Source organism: Mesoplodon densirostris, chromosome 12, assembly GCF_025265405.1.
Source record: "Mesoplodon densirostris isolate mMesDen1 chromosome 12, mMesDen1 primary haplotype, whole genome shotgun sequence".
Classification (NCBI taxonomy): domain Eukaryota; kingdom Metazoa; phylum Chordata; class Mammalia; order Artiodactyla; family Ziphiidae; genus Mesoplodon; species Mesoplodon densirostris.
In genome coordinates, this window is record NC_082672.1 from 5,951,851 (window position 1) to 5,967,046 (window position 15,196).

General features: G+C 40.3%; 1 protein-coding gene across 1 annotated transcript in view; it reads right to left on the reverse strand.

Annotated features, from left to right (window-relative positions):
* The window catches only part of PACRG (parkin coregulated), a 532,036-nt gene that overhangs the window by 209,704 nt on the left and 307,136 nt on the right, over positions 1 to 15,196 (reverse strand). The window contains exon 4 of the mRNA XM_060114947.1: positions 12,256 to 12,405. Within this exon, the coding sequence (XP_059970930.1) occupies positions 12,256 to 12,405 (150 nt within the window). The remainder of the gene's footprint in view (positions 1 to 12,255; positions 12,406 to 15,196) is intronic.

Consider the following 15,196-nt stretch of genomic DNA (forward strand, 5'->3'; position numbering starts at 1 on the left):
TGGCCTAAGTCATATGCATTTAGATGGACTCTCAAATCTAGCTTGTTGGTAGTTTCAAGACAATCTCAGATGCTCTTTGCTTGAGTTTATAAACACAATACACATATCATAATGTAGTTCTTAGCAAAGGTTTATCAGAAATTACATATAATGGAGCTCCTAGCAAAGATTCAGCAAAAATTGGTCATAGAAATTCTAAGAGACAGATGATTAACAATATTTGGTGACTATGGTTAACGGCACTGTCTTGTGTTTTTGAAAGTTGCTAATACTATAGATCTTATAAGTTCTCATCACAAGGAAAACAAATTTGTAACTATATGAGATGATGGATGTTAACTAAATTTAATGTGGTAATTATTTCACAATATATACATATACCAAATCAGTTTTGTGTACCTTAAACTTATACAATTATATGTCAATTACATCTCAATAAAACTGAAAATCAAAACAAAGTAAATCACATTAGTTGAAGGTTGTCCACAGTGGGAGTTTCTTCTTATGATCTCCCTAGGAATGGATATGTGTAGCTAGGACTAAGGAAGCTGATTCCCCCATTCTTCTACAAGAAGATAATGGTAATGGTGGTAAATCTGAACCTTTATTACATAGCTCACTATTTCATTGGCTCAGAAAATGCATTGTCTAAGCAGCACCCTTCTTCCCATTGAAGAATCTCAACAAGTCTACCATCAAATCTAGGATTTTACTTTTCTAAATTTGTGCCCTCACCTCAGGGCCAAGTTACTAAAGAGTGCAGAAGAAGGGGAGGGTGTATGGTCATAAGGAACCTCAAGTTTTCTTTTCTCTGAGGGTGGAAACCTCCTTCGCTCCTCGGGTCTCCCGTGGAGGTACGCATTGATTCAGGGACATGGGGTAAGGCTGCAAAGGAGTCTGATGCATTTGGTAAGTGGAATATAGCTGCATGGCAGCACACTTTCAATCTTCTAAGATTTTTAGGAGGTTTTGCTGTGCTGGCACATAGTAAACACTCGATTTTTTTTTTTCAGTGAATCAATGAATGATGTACTATGTTGTCCTCCCTTTGGCATCCTCCAACTAACTAGTAAAAACCACATTGTTCTCTATGGCTTTGGAGTTAGCCTAATGCACTTGTCTTTCTGGAGGTAGTGAGACCAGCCTTAAGGGGAGAGCAAGAAGGCCCAGTGCACCATGGCAAGCAATGGAGACAGCTCAGCAGGTGTGTAAGAAAGGTGGACACGTGAGCAGGTTTTAAAAGACTTGTCATCACACTCTTCCCCCTCATTCCACTGTTGCTTAAAATGCTCACAGAAATTTTTAGACGCTTTAGTTGGTCATCATGAAAATATAAATATTGCACTGCTTCCCCCTGAATATCATCATTCTATATTCACAGATCATAAGGAACATTGAAAGGATAACACATATTCTTCTTCTAGACAGACCTACGTCTCGGCCACCTGGTTAGATGGTTATTTATGATATTTATAACAAATCAACCTACTCACACAAGCACAGATAGTAATCAATGATTTGTGTTATAAGACCTACGAACTCCTCAAAACCCTTTATGTGTATAAATAAATATCCAACTTTCTTGGAGTAAAAACAAAGCTTGAAATAGTGGGAAAATTACTGGGCAATAATCCTGTTATTATGGCCCAATTATTGCTTTTAAATTTTAACTATTATATCATTAATTTGCTTTTTAGTTTGTGATAAAGATAACTTCAAGGCTCAAGAGATAAATTTTAAGAAAAAAATATACGGCTCATTTGGGGGAAGTAAAGGTAGAATTGTAATAGGTATGAAAAATCTAAAAGTCATTGAAAGGAGAGTCATTTTTTGTTCATTGCTATCTCAAAATGGATATAAATAGGCTCACAAAAAGCTCATATTAAAGTATTGTGTTTCAGGGAAAAGAAAGTAAACTAATCCTGGAAGGATCCAAAGAGAACTTACTCATAACAACACTGCCATCATTACTTTTTTCTTTATTACTTGGAACATGAATTCAAGATGTGCATGAGAATATAATGTAGAAAGCAGGCAAGCAAAGAAATATCAATATTATTTTCAGTTTTTCTAAGGAAATATGTCTACTGTATTTTTCAATTCCTCCTTCATTGATGGTTAAGCTTATGCTGAGCTATATACATTTCTTCCTGTCAATGTGAAAAGTATAGATTTTTGAGGAGGACAATAAAAATGGAAAGCTGATTTCATACTAAGTGGAAAATGCCTCCTACAGTTTTGTGTTTGGATAGAGTAAACGGAAGCCAGTGTACTGTGGGGTTGAGACGGGAACTGTGGGAACATGGGGTGTGAGGCCAGCACTTCAGCAGCGGCAGGACCGAGGGCTTTCAGGGGACCAGTTCCACAACCGGACAGATCAGGCTTTTAAAGAGAGACACGTGGGGCTTCCCTGGTAGCGCAGTGGTTGAGAATCTGCCTGCCAATGCAGGGGACACGGGTTCGAGCCCTGGTATGGGAAGATCCCACATGCCGCGGAGCAACTGGGCCCGTGCGCCACAGCTACTGAGCCTGCGCGTCTGGAACCTGTGCTCCGCAACAAGAGAGGCCGCGACAGTGAGAGGCCCGCGCACCGCGATGAAGAGAGGCCCCCGCTTGCCACAACTAGAGAAAGCCCTCTCACAGAAACGAAGACCCAACACAGCCTTAAATAAATAAATTTTAAAAAATAAAAAATAAAAAAAGAGAGACACCTAGTGTGAAGACAGCGAGATTTCCCTAAAGGGCGCTGTCGCTGTGCTCTGGGCCAACCCCACCCTGCCGGAGGTGCCACCTGGAGAGCCCTGGGTGCTCTAAGGTGCCCATGGCACCTTCATGGGCGACACGAAGACCCGGGTCTTCCTCACAGTTGAGAAGCTGATGGAGCCCACGAAACAGGACTCCAGAATGTCCAGTGCCAGTGTGAGTGAGCGTGTTTTCCGTATGGCAGGGAGCGCTGGTGTGGGGTCATGTCCATGCTGGATGACACGGCTTCCGGGGAGGGGGGAGGGGGGGGGAGGGACCCTGAGCACTGGAAGCGGAGGTGAATGCAGGAAATCGAGCAGAGGAGGGAGGAGTCACAAGTGAACGTGCAGAAGAGAGAGTCACGTCCGGGGCGGGGAGAGCCAGATCAGGACCGAGTGAGTCAGCCCGTGGGTAGCCAAGGTCGGGGGCAATGTACAGGGCAGAAAAAGAGAGGTGAAGCCACTCCACCCCCTTTTCCCACTTCCAGCGTCCAGCCTGAATCAGATCCGAGCTGGGAGAGGGGAGAATACTTGAGCGTAGATCAAGTTTAGAGTTTTGATCAATCTGTTAAAGAAGGGATTCTAAGCACTGGAATTGTGTGTGTGTGTCTCAAAATGCCTGAGGATCCCATGCGTGAGTTGAACCATGAAGGCCCCTGCTAAGTTTTATGCAGTGTCAGGGCAAGGCTCCCCCACTGAATAATCCTCATTTTTCTTGTCTCCAACCCCCTTTTAAACTTGCCTTTTAATTGTGTCATGAATAGCGACTATTCAACACAACAATTACACTGGTGACATTCTTATTTTCTCTGCAACGTCCACATAAAGACCTCTAAAAAGTCATTTACTGGTGCTCCTGAAAGATTTGCATATAAAGGAAAATGAGAATGAGACCTTAATTATCAGCAAATCCACAAGAGGTGATGTTTTAGGTGATTTTAAAGTACAAATTATGATCTGGCTTAATATAGAAGCCTCCTTAAATTACAGCTTTAGAAATCACTATATGCTTTCTTGGTCAGATTAAGTAAAACTTTCTGTTGCATAAACAGAAAAGAACACTTTTCTCTTGGGCTAATATCCACATTTGGGACCCACCTTGAGCCTTTAAATACATTAAAGCATATTATACAGATTTCTGGAGGCATATCTCAAAAGCCTTAGCTGAGCTGGTGGAAATCTCCTATTCAGAAACGTGCCAGTTTCCAGTGAGCAGTGACGATGCCAGTGGCCTAGGACTGGGAACCAGCTGGGATCAAATCACTTTGTCTGTGGATCCTCTGTGGAGTACCTCAGAGGGGGTGCGAGGGGTGACAAAACACACATTGCAAACATAGCTTAGCAGACAGATTAAGAAATGGCCAGTTGTCCCCACTCTCTCCCTGCATCTGACCCGGCCCACCCTGGGCTAGTTGAGGCGATAAACCCAGGAAATAAAATCTACCCAGCATGAGAGATTTCAGAAAGACCTACAGAAGAGGACTCCATTCTACAAATCAGAGGGGGATCAGGGGAGGTTCCTGGCAGGACGTGATGTTTGGGTTTGCTTCTGGTGCTGTTTCCTGAGAGTCTTTGGACTGGTTTTAGGTTGGTCCCTCAAGGTCAAGAATCAGGGTGTAGGCCATGTGGCCCATTCCAGCTAGCAGGTCAATCCTTTCTTTCCATAATGAAATTGATTTTTTTATGATTAACTATGAAAATTCGATCCATCAAACTTGCCTCTAGTCCGGGACTATCAAGATGTGCCTGGGCGGTGAATTTGTCTGCAATTCGGACTTCTTCTGACAGTCTGATCCCTTTAGGTGAAGTTACACATTGTGGGAGCAGTGGTAAAACCAGAATGATGTAGCAAATGCAAGTGAACCCGGGACGCCCAGGATGAAACCTGAACACTAAGATTTGGAAAGATTCATAAAAAGAAACTGCAAATATAAAAGCTATTTAGAAACTGAAAGCAGTGTCTGTCTTGGAAAGAGGCTGGGTTTTCAATAGTACATCAGGGCAGGCAATTCTTTGTAAACTTCTGGTTTACCAAGGTAAAGCCGTTTGATTAGGTAAATACTTCTGCCATCTTCTGAAATGAATTAGGAAATCCAAAGAAGGAACTAAAAGTATCAATCCAAAGAAGGAGCTAAAACTATCTTCCAGGGGTGGGAGAGCTGAACAGTAAAAGTTGATCTCTGATGGAATATTTCTGCAAGTAGGAACAATTAGCATCTAGAAAACAATGCATTGTATTTCTGACTGCTGGCACATTAAAAAAAAAAAAGGATTCTTGAATGTTTATTTTGCATCTAATCACCTTACTAAATTATCATATTAATTCGAATAGATGTCACTTAACTTTCTTTGAAGGAACACAAAACTACATACATATAGTTTACTCCACAACCTCGTGATGCAGGTGACAGACTTGTAACACCTGCTAGTCTGTAAAGCAGTTTCACTCACGTTTCATCATCTATCCCCTTACCCTCATGCTGCTCACACTCCTACAAAAGGATCTCCTGCAGTTCTCTGTGGGTCAATGAGCAGTTTTTCATCCACAACTTGCTTTTCAAATGAAGGAGATTAAGGCGCAGTAACCAGTCCAAAATCACAAACCCTGAGCCAGGATTCAAAGCCAAGCAACCCTGACACAGAAACTTTGCTCATAAACACTCTCCCACCTCTTGTTTTTCCACACATTGTCCCATCTGTCCTGGTTCACAAGCTGAACCCCTATGTATTGATCCAAACCCCACTCAGGTACAGAGTGGCCTGACCCTCTTGCGCAGCTGGTTGGGCAGGGACAGGCGCAGGCAATGCAGTCTGCCACCCTGAGTGGGTGCCTGGGGTTCTCTGGAAGGCAGGTGGCAGCATGCCCTTGGAAGTCTGGGATATCCCGGGCAGCGCCCAGAGCCGCGAAAGCGTTTGCTCACCTCTCTTTGTCAGTCTGCAATATTACCGAAGGAAAAAAAAATCTCCTGCTATCTCCTCTACCCCAAACTTACCTAGATCCCTTTCCTTTCTTAACTGAACACCCCCTTCCTGATGAAGGGGAAAGGAAGAGAATTTTTCCTTGTTATTAAAAGGGGGAGTTCTCATCAGGTTTTGTTCAACCAGTCCTCGTTCAGCGATGGAGATGTGATGGAATGGATGGCACGCGAAACCTCCAACTTTACTCATCAAGTATGGGGCCGCACCTCCACACGCCCTGGGAGAGAGTTACATGGTCTGTCCCAAGTTGAATAGCATCCCCCCCCCCAATTCAAGCCCTTTCTGGAACCTCCAAATGTGGCCTTATTTGGAAATAGGGTCATTGCCGATGTAATTAGTAAAGTTAAGATGAGGACGTGCTGGAGTAGGGCGGGCACCTAATCCAAACCTGACAAGGACAAGTATCTTAATAGAAGAGAAGAGACACAAAGACAGACACACAGAGGAAAATGTCATGTGGAGATGGAGGCAGCCAGTGAAGTGATGCATCTACAAGCCAAGGAGCGCTGGACCCACCAGAAGCTAGGAGAAAGGTGGAGAACAGATTCTTCCTTAAAGACTGGAGAGCACAGCCCTGCTGACAACTTGGTTTTGGACTTCTGGCCTCCAGAACTGTGAGACAGTAAACTTCTGTTGTTTAAGCTGCCCAGTTTGTGGTAATTTATTACAGTGGCCCTAGGAAACTAATAAACAGTCTTCAGAACTAGATTCTGATTCCCTTGGTCATCATCCTACCAGGTCATGTGTTTCTAGATATAGATAGATAACTCTGAGAATAATTTTTCCTCTGGGCAGATGCAGTCATGAGGGTCTACAGAGAAGAGCAGATAGAGGCAATTTAAAGTATGCACCTGACCCCAACATAATGATAAGATTTCACAGTAGTAAGATGGTCATTTTATGGGCTGACCACATATAAGGTGCATCAAATGAGGTCACAGAAGCCTTGGCTTTTCCCAGGACCATCTGTCCCTTGGGGCTGCTCTCTTGGATCATTGCAGAGCCATCAGTGTTTACAGGTACATGGGTCTACCATCTCCATTCCCTCAGATTTTCAAGACTCTGAAACTTCTGCTTATAAAGAATGCTTGGAAGAAGGGACATTGAACTTGGGGAAGTGAAGATTGAAGGCGTAGGAAAGTTTTATAACATGTTTTGAGGGCCTGTTATTTGGAAAAGGGACTAGATACTATTCTGTGTGGTTTAGACTAGAGAGATAAGCCAGATAGAAATATTTGGCATATACTTCATTCACTGATTTTCTCTTTGGATGTAGGATAGGCTATCTCATGAAATAGTGAGACTCTTTAGGACAAAACTGAATAAATAAGTACTGGTCATGCAGACTGGGGTAGTGAATAAATTCCACACAAACACATATTAAGCACTTAATTCTTCTCAGTGTGCTACACTCCTCACAGAAAAAAGAAATCCCAACACATTTGGACTATGAAACCAATAGTCTGATATTTAGTAAATGTGGAGAGAGGTGCAGCTCAAAGGGCACCTACATGGATCTCCCGGCTTGGTTAGGATCCTAGGATTCTTTTCAGACCAACTAGTTATATCTGAGTCGAAGAAGAGTTCAGAAGAGATTAGATAGATACATGATCATTCCAAATCTAACTTTCAGGAATGCTGGAGTAGTATTCTAATACTTTCCTCAATAAACTTAGGACTTTCAAAGACTTTCAAATCTAATAAGCCCAATGATTCCAAAGGAGTTTGAAGCAAATTTCTAAATCATACTAAAAATTGTATAGAATTCCATGGGGGAATAAAGCTTAATTTCAAAATTAAATTAAAAGCTCTGTGAAATAAAATTTATACAAGTCAATTAAAAGACATAAGAACTAAAGACACTTTTGGTAAACAATCAGCTCTTAAAAGATCATCAACAGTTTAAAGGACCATGAAAATAGGTACCATAGAAAAAAAAATATCTAAAGAGGGTCTGAAACAGGTTGACTGAGAATTCTTAGGCTCTCCTTAGAAGTTGTTTTAAAAGACTATCAGTAGAAAACAGTTGGTTCTATATTTTAGAAACTACTTAAATTTCAGGGCGAAAGACCTGGTACAAACTTTCCAAAATGTTGCAAATTTAATGCATTCTTATTTCCTGTGTTATTTAATGTGTCTGAATTTGAATTGGAAATTTTAAATCTCTTTTCATGGACTTCTATTAGTCTATGGCATACATCTTAGAGTATCCTAGATAAATCAAAGACTATTTGATTTCACACATTTGGGAACATGTTATTCCATTATTACATTTACTTTTGCATATTCTGTGACATCAAGTTAATGTACTCTTAGAGCTGCTGATACCTGGAGTCTCTGAACTATATCCCTTAGAGGTTGTTTCAGGACTGCTGGTGCAATTAGAAACAAAAGTACCAAAATAAGGATTGCCTCCCAAAAACACGGTTGTTGGAGAGCCTTCATCTGCTGGCAGAGCCCCTTATTTTAGCTGTAAATGTTTTAATGCCATTTATTGGCTCATGCTTCTCAAATGCAATACACTGCATCATTAATTTTGTAGTTTCATCTCTGAAAGCTATAAATTGAGCATTCCTATTGTCTTAATTTTCTGTAACCTTTAATAACATTTGTGAAAGAACACAGGAAAGAAGAAATTGTTGTTATAGAAAACTCTTCTTTCTCTTTCACCCCACAGCAGTCACTGGAAAGACAGCATGTCTTAGATATCCAAAATTCACTGTTTAGAATGAAAGAAAACAAGTTCAAGCTTAGATACTAGCTTGAATCTTCCAAAGAGGACCCTGATCCTGGTTTGTCACACTCAGCTTCTCTTTTTAATAAGATAATGTCCTTCCCCCAAACCGCACTCACATGTTTGAACTTGCCAGGAAGGGATGGATTTGAAAACCAGTTATCCTTGAATGAATCCCATTGTCCTTAATTTATTTAGCCACCCACCTGGCATTTGGTAGTCAGAAGCAAGGTGAGTCCTTTGAAGCAAAGGGACTGCAGCCACTGGGGAAACCAGGAGGTCATGCCTCACTCACAGGCTCACAGAAATGACCAGGGGATACAATACATTAAATCACCTCTTCAAGCTGTTATATACTAATTTATACAGTATTGCTATATTTATATATAATGTCATACAGGGATAACATTTTATGTATATATAATGTTGTATGATAATAATGACTATCTCATTTAAGGCCAGGCCCCACATGAAGGGGTGTACATTATCTCAAATTGTTTTGCCAACGTTATGAAAAAGACGTTACTATAAATATTTTGTGCAGATGAAGAAATTTAAGTTCAGAGAAGTCACATGATTTGCCTAAGGTCACATCTCTTCTGCTCCCAAATATTACTCTTTATTCCACATTGCAATTCACTGATTTGTCTGTTGTTGTTTTAACTATAGCCTAATTAAAACCTGTGAAAGTATGTCATTTATAAATAGAAATACCAAGCCACTCTTCCTCCTAGACCAGGACTGATCTTGTGGGGCTGGCGGTAAGTTTCATTACCTGTAGAAGTGTGGATGGGGACACCAGTTGGTGCTACCAGTGTCATGTGCTCCCCCCTAGTCTACCTATTTCCCACTGGTCCCCTGGGAGGACTGCTGACATGGTTGTGCATTCATTAGCTACTCAGTCCCTCTGATCATTTCAGAGAAAGTCCAGCTGACATTAAAATAGGACAGAAATTGCAAAAAGGAGCAGGCAGTAGAATTATGCTAAAGCTTGTGCTTCAAGGGAACATTAACAGAAGGATAAGGTCATTATATTTGAAGGAATATTCTCTCTTTCATTCTTTTGGTCATTTATATTGGGTCTCACTCTCAAAAATATTTTGTTGTGGGACTGGAAAAATATATCTTTGAATATGAATTTAACAAGACATTGATTACATGAAGGTAGGGAAAAAGGCAACAGAAAATGAAATTGTTCTCAGATACATTGAAATTAAGGATGAAATATTTTTTCTAATGCTACATGGTGAAAATTTCTAATTTATTTTTAATTGTAACTAAATACATCTGTCACTAAAGACACCTGCTTAAATAAAAATGTATATATGGTTCTGTGAATATGAATAAAATAGAATCATAAAGCAAGGTTTATTAAAATGCTATTAAAGCTAAATTATTTTTAGACTGAAAATAGTACTGTAATTGGAAATCCTGTGATAAGTTTCTACTGGTAGAACTGGATCTGTAGTAACAGCCATTTTGAAGAATAGTTTTAAGTTTTAGAGCTAGAATGCTCCAATTTTGTAAGATGACCCTCTGGAAATACAGCAAACTGCATTCCGGCATTGTACTGACAGGTTTCTAAGATAAGTAGAAAATGAAGCTGAAGCTAATAGTTTTTCCGCTCAAATGTCAGAAAGATATTAACCAGAAAAATAGTTGAATGTAGAATTCCTGGTGCATGCATTTAGAAATGTTCCAAAATAATCAGCTAGGTGTGGGACCAATTAAGGCCATGATATAAACTGTAAATAAACAGGGGATGTATTCCTAAACCCAGTCACTGCTTTTGTGAAGCATATGAACATTTGTAAGTTAAAGAATTAAATAAGTAATATAATGAGGAATATGTAGAAACCAACTGTTTTTGTTTAATAGTCTAGAGCTCCCAAGAGATTTATCTGTCTTAGTGGCAGCTGTGCTTATTCTTCTTTACAGGGTTCCTTGAGGATGAGGGAGATTCTAATCATCTTTTGAATATCACTGTCTTTCTTATTTTATACAAAGATACAAAATGTTGCTTAGATTTAAGTTCCGGATCCCACAAGGAGAGCATTAATGCGCGTGGTGTCCCCCTACTCCTACTCAAGCAAGGGAGGGGGATGCTGGCACTCATCTTCCATGAGAGGCAAGTACAGAGCAAATGTTTATGGAGGGGAAGAGTTACAGAGAGGCAACTTTTGCAGCTAAAAAATGGAAATAGTAATAGTACATACATCATAGGTTTCTGTGAGGACTATTGAGGAAACATTTGTGAATCACACACTTCAAAAGTGTTAACTATAACTGAGACTTCTGGGGGTGAGTGTTCCCTGATTCTTCCATTTCTTTCTTTATCTCTAGCATTCCTGTCTTTATATCTATCTCTTATTTGATGCCGCTATGCAGTAAAAATATGAATTATCAATCAAGAATATTTAAGCAAGTATTTTCCACAAAGTAGAAATGCTGTAACTAAAACTTTCAGTTTAGATTGTAAAAGACTGAATTACTAACACCCAGTTTTTACTTTCCTGAAAGAGTGACCATCTCATCTAAATGACCACATTAACTCTGTAGTGTTTAGATATTTTGGAGTGGATATCAATTCATTCCATTATGAGCATTCTTAAGCTCCCATAACCCCAGTTGAAGTCCTTTTTACTAAAAATGTTTAATATTAAACATATAGGTAGGCCCTACTCCTGAAAGACAGCTAAAGACTCTGATGATCCCATGATTTCCTGAATAGTCTGCCTGATTAGGGAGACTTTTAATAGCAATTTAGGAAATATATGAAAAATAATGATTCCAAAAACAGGACTTCTTTGTGATTGAAGTTGTCATATGTTCAGTTTTTAGTTTGATTTTTTCTTGTCTGTACAATAGCAGATCATGTTGCAAAATTTTCATGCACTGTTCCACTAAATTACTAACTTACTTACATGGCTGTCAGAAATTAACTTCAAATGTTGACTTACACCATGCATATGAGAAGTATGGAACTTCAAAGTTAGCAACATAAAAGAAAATTAGATTCACATCGTTTCAAGAGGTACAAAAGGAAAATCACAGTGTCAATGAACAGATGTACATCCACTGCCTGCCAGGAGGTCACCACAACTAGCTAATACCCTTGGGTGAAGCAGATTCACTTCAGTGTATCAGTGCTTTCCAAACCTTATAGAATACTATTTTAAAAAATAAATACATCAGCACATATATATTTAATCAGTACACACCATCAGCTAAGTAACTATGAATCATCTATCTTTCTTTTTTTTTAATAGAAACAGAACTTATATTAAAACTCTCCAAACCGCCTGTACCAGATTTTAATAATATTGCTTTAAAAATTCCTCTTAAATCAATTATAAAAACTGACTGTAATTTTAACAGGAAATACCTAAAGGTAGAATTACTATCAAGAGAAAGGACAAACTCAAAACCTACTAACGTATTCAAAAGACAGTTAAAAAAAAGTTACAATTTAATTATGGGAAGATTATAGAACTGTTTCAGTGCTTCTGTACTGAGTAAGTAAGCTGTACATGTGAGGAGTAATAAATGAAATTGTTAATTTTACTATTTCCCTAGGGAGTGGCAGGAGAAGAGGTACGAGTTATGCTATTAGAGGTACGAGGTACAAGTTATGCTATTAGAGGTATGCTATTAGAGAAGAGGTATGAGTTATGCTATTTATCCATCTCCGAATGGATCTTGGTTTAATAATAAATCCTAAGTGTGTTGCTAATTAACTCTACCTCAAACCACTCCCTTTCTTAGTGCTTAAAAGACATTTTGACTTCTGGGATAACTCACCATTCATATTCTTAAAGATGTTGAGGATGGGGAGGATTTGACGGTAATAGGGCACCAACGCTTCACCCACCATCTCAGCTGACACAACCAGATGCTGTAGGACTTTGAGGGTGACACAGATGACCTGTCGGTTTCGGAGGTTCAAGGCATCTATACAGTAGGAAAAGGAACAAGCCAAAAATAGAAAGCATTCATTTCTGCAATGTTAAGGGAAGTCGTCTCGTAGACCACTTAATTAAACTGTACTCTACTGGGGATCACCAATGGGATGAGCCTGGGTTATTACAGCTTTGAATGATGCACTGTTAATGCTATAAACAGGATCTTGTTTGTGTATTATTTGTTCTCCCGACTTGCACTGATTCCTCATCAATCCTAAGAAAGCAATTCATTGTCCTTCACAGAAGAGGCTGGTGATGGACAAGTAGCATGAAAGGTAAAAGATCAGTTTGTGTCGCTAAAGGACCCCATGAAGGTTGACAACACATAACTTTTTATGCAACAATCCCTTACAGTTAGCAATCCATGCTATGCTTAAAACTATTGCCATGAAAAAACATTTTGGGGGGAAGAAGAGACTGGTTATGCTGTGTATGAGTAGAAACCACAGACTGGTTACAAACATCGAGAACATTCTTGGTAGAAGTGACCATAAAGTGACTATAATTAGACTCTCAAGAAAGTAGGGAAGAAAAGCAAACATTTTTAACGTTCAGAACTTTAGAAGGAATTAACTGTATATAACTAAGATACCAAAGGCATACAAAATGTTTTTAAAGAACAATTCTGAATGCACAGTAACAAGCTGTACTGCAGAGATAGAACAGGAGACAGTAAGTTACCTGGTGTCCCCCAAGTGCAGGGTCTGGAAACCTGCTCCAGTGGGGAGGCAGAGGCCCAGGGACAAGGACACTGATAACTGGCTGTATAAACACGGCCAACTCCCCCACACTTTCTTGGTCCTTAACCATGGGAACCTATTATTTACTTTCTAAAATGGCCAAAATTTCTATGATTTAAATAGAAAAGCCATATAAAGCATCTATTATAGAAGGTCAAAGGTGGTGACTGATAAATTGCAGTGCCCGAGACTACTTCAGGACAAAGTCAGAGGCTCTTATTTGTAATATTTTACCTTCTAAAGAAAAAATTGACTATGACTTTAAAGCATGTGCCATTTATGTAGGGACAAAAGGAACCAGTCCATCCAAAGGAATGACACCACGGTCACTGTACTTGTGAGGCAGTCCTAACATTGTTCTTGAACTCCAGCTCACATTTCCAGTAGCCTGTGTCTTGCTATCACCTCAAATTCAGTTTGTGCCAAAGATAAGTTTCCCCCATAAACTTTATCTTTTACCTGTTTACCCCATATTTGGTATTGATACAACCAGGTTCCCAGGTATCCAGGGTCAAAATCTGTTTCTCATCCCTTGCATTCTTCATGTTGCGAAGTCATCTTATTCTGTTTTTGAAGTAGCTCTTGAATTTGTGTCCTCCTCCCACCCTCACCTCTACCTTTCTACCCTGGGGCTCCATCCTCACAACCTCTCCTCTGGCCCTGGGTCTCCATCCTCACCACCTCTCCCTTGGTCCTGGGGTTCCACCCTCACCACCTCTCCCTTGGTCCTGGGTCTCCATCCTCACCACCTCTCCTCTGGTCCTGGGGCTCCACCCTCACCACCTCTCCCCTGGTCCTGGGGTTCCATCCTCACCACCTCTCCCTTGGTCCTGGGGTTCCACCCTCACCACCTCTCCCTTGGTCCTGGGTCTCCATCCTCACCACCTCTCCCTTGGTCCTGGGGTTCCACCCTCACCACTTCTCCTCTGGCCCTGGGTCTCCATCCTCACCACCTCTCCTCTGGTCCTGGAGCTCCATCCTCACCTCCACCCTTCTGGTCGTGGGGCTCCATCCTCTCCATCTATCCTCTGATTCTGGCCCTTAGAACTCCTCTACTGGAGAACTGCCATACCTTCCTAACCCACCTGCCTTCTTTCTGTCTTTCTCCACTCCCTCAACCTGTCTTTTCACACTGCTGCTGGATTCACCTTCTTATAACATATTTGATAATCTCTCTACCTGCTCAGAGAGTTCAGAGTCTCCCTCACACCATTTCCTACAGAATAAAGTACAAACTAGCCAGGCACAAGGGTGACACTTAAGGTAAGTTTGAACCAAACTAAATTCTCAATTGAAAATACAAGAATATAAGGTATCATTTAGTGGTTTCACAGCTATTCTCTTTGGAATCACTAGGAAGTGTTTAAAACTAAAGTGTGGTCAGCTTCATCCCCTCCAGCAAAAAAATGGGGGTTGAGGTATAAAAATACCTCAGGGCAATCCCACAACTTCTGGTCCAGTTCAGACTACATTCCTGCTTGGTTTGAAAGCAAACACAAATACAATGAATAGAGAAGGCTCAGCTTCAACTCAAGGAACCAAGTTAAATATAACTATGGAATTTGATTGCACGATGGCTCATTATTACAGCATTTAGACACACTGCAGACCATACCATATAGTCTGAGAAATAACTAAAAATAGAATGCTATAATTTAGCCTAAAAGCTGTAGTAATGAGATGCTCAAGAGCAGAGCTTCAGAGAACCACGGGAAGTTGGAGAGGGAGAAGGTCAGGTAGAGTGTTTCGTAGTGGTAGTGGGGATCCTTTCTTCTGGTCTTATCCAAGCTAAAATTGTTTTGTATTTTTAGGAAGCCAAAGGTTATTGATCCCTGCTTACTGATGCAACTTCGTTTAACAGAAGAGAACTGGGAGCCTGCAGAAATGTCATTCTAAGTATTATGGGCATTGGACATTCTTTCAAAAAGTCTACCAATGAAGCTCAACATGTTTAGGGTTTGGTGCTGCACAGATCTGTGTGATGGTTCATATACTAGTAACTAACATGTATTGGGCACCTCTATATGCCAGGAATTAAAC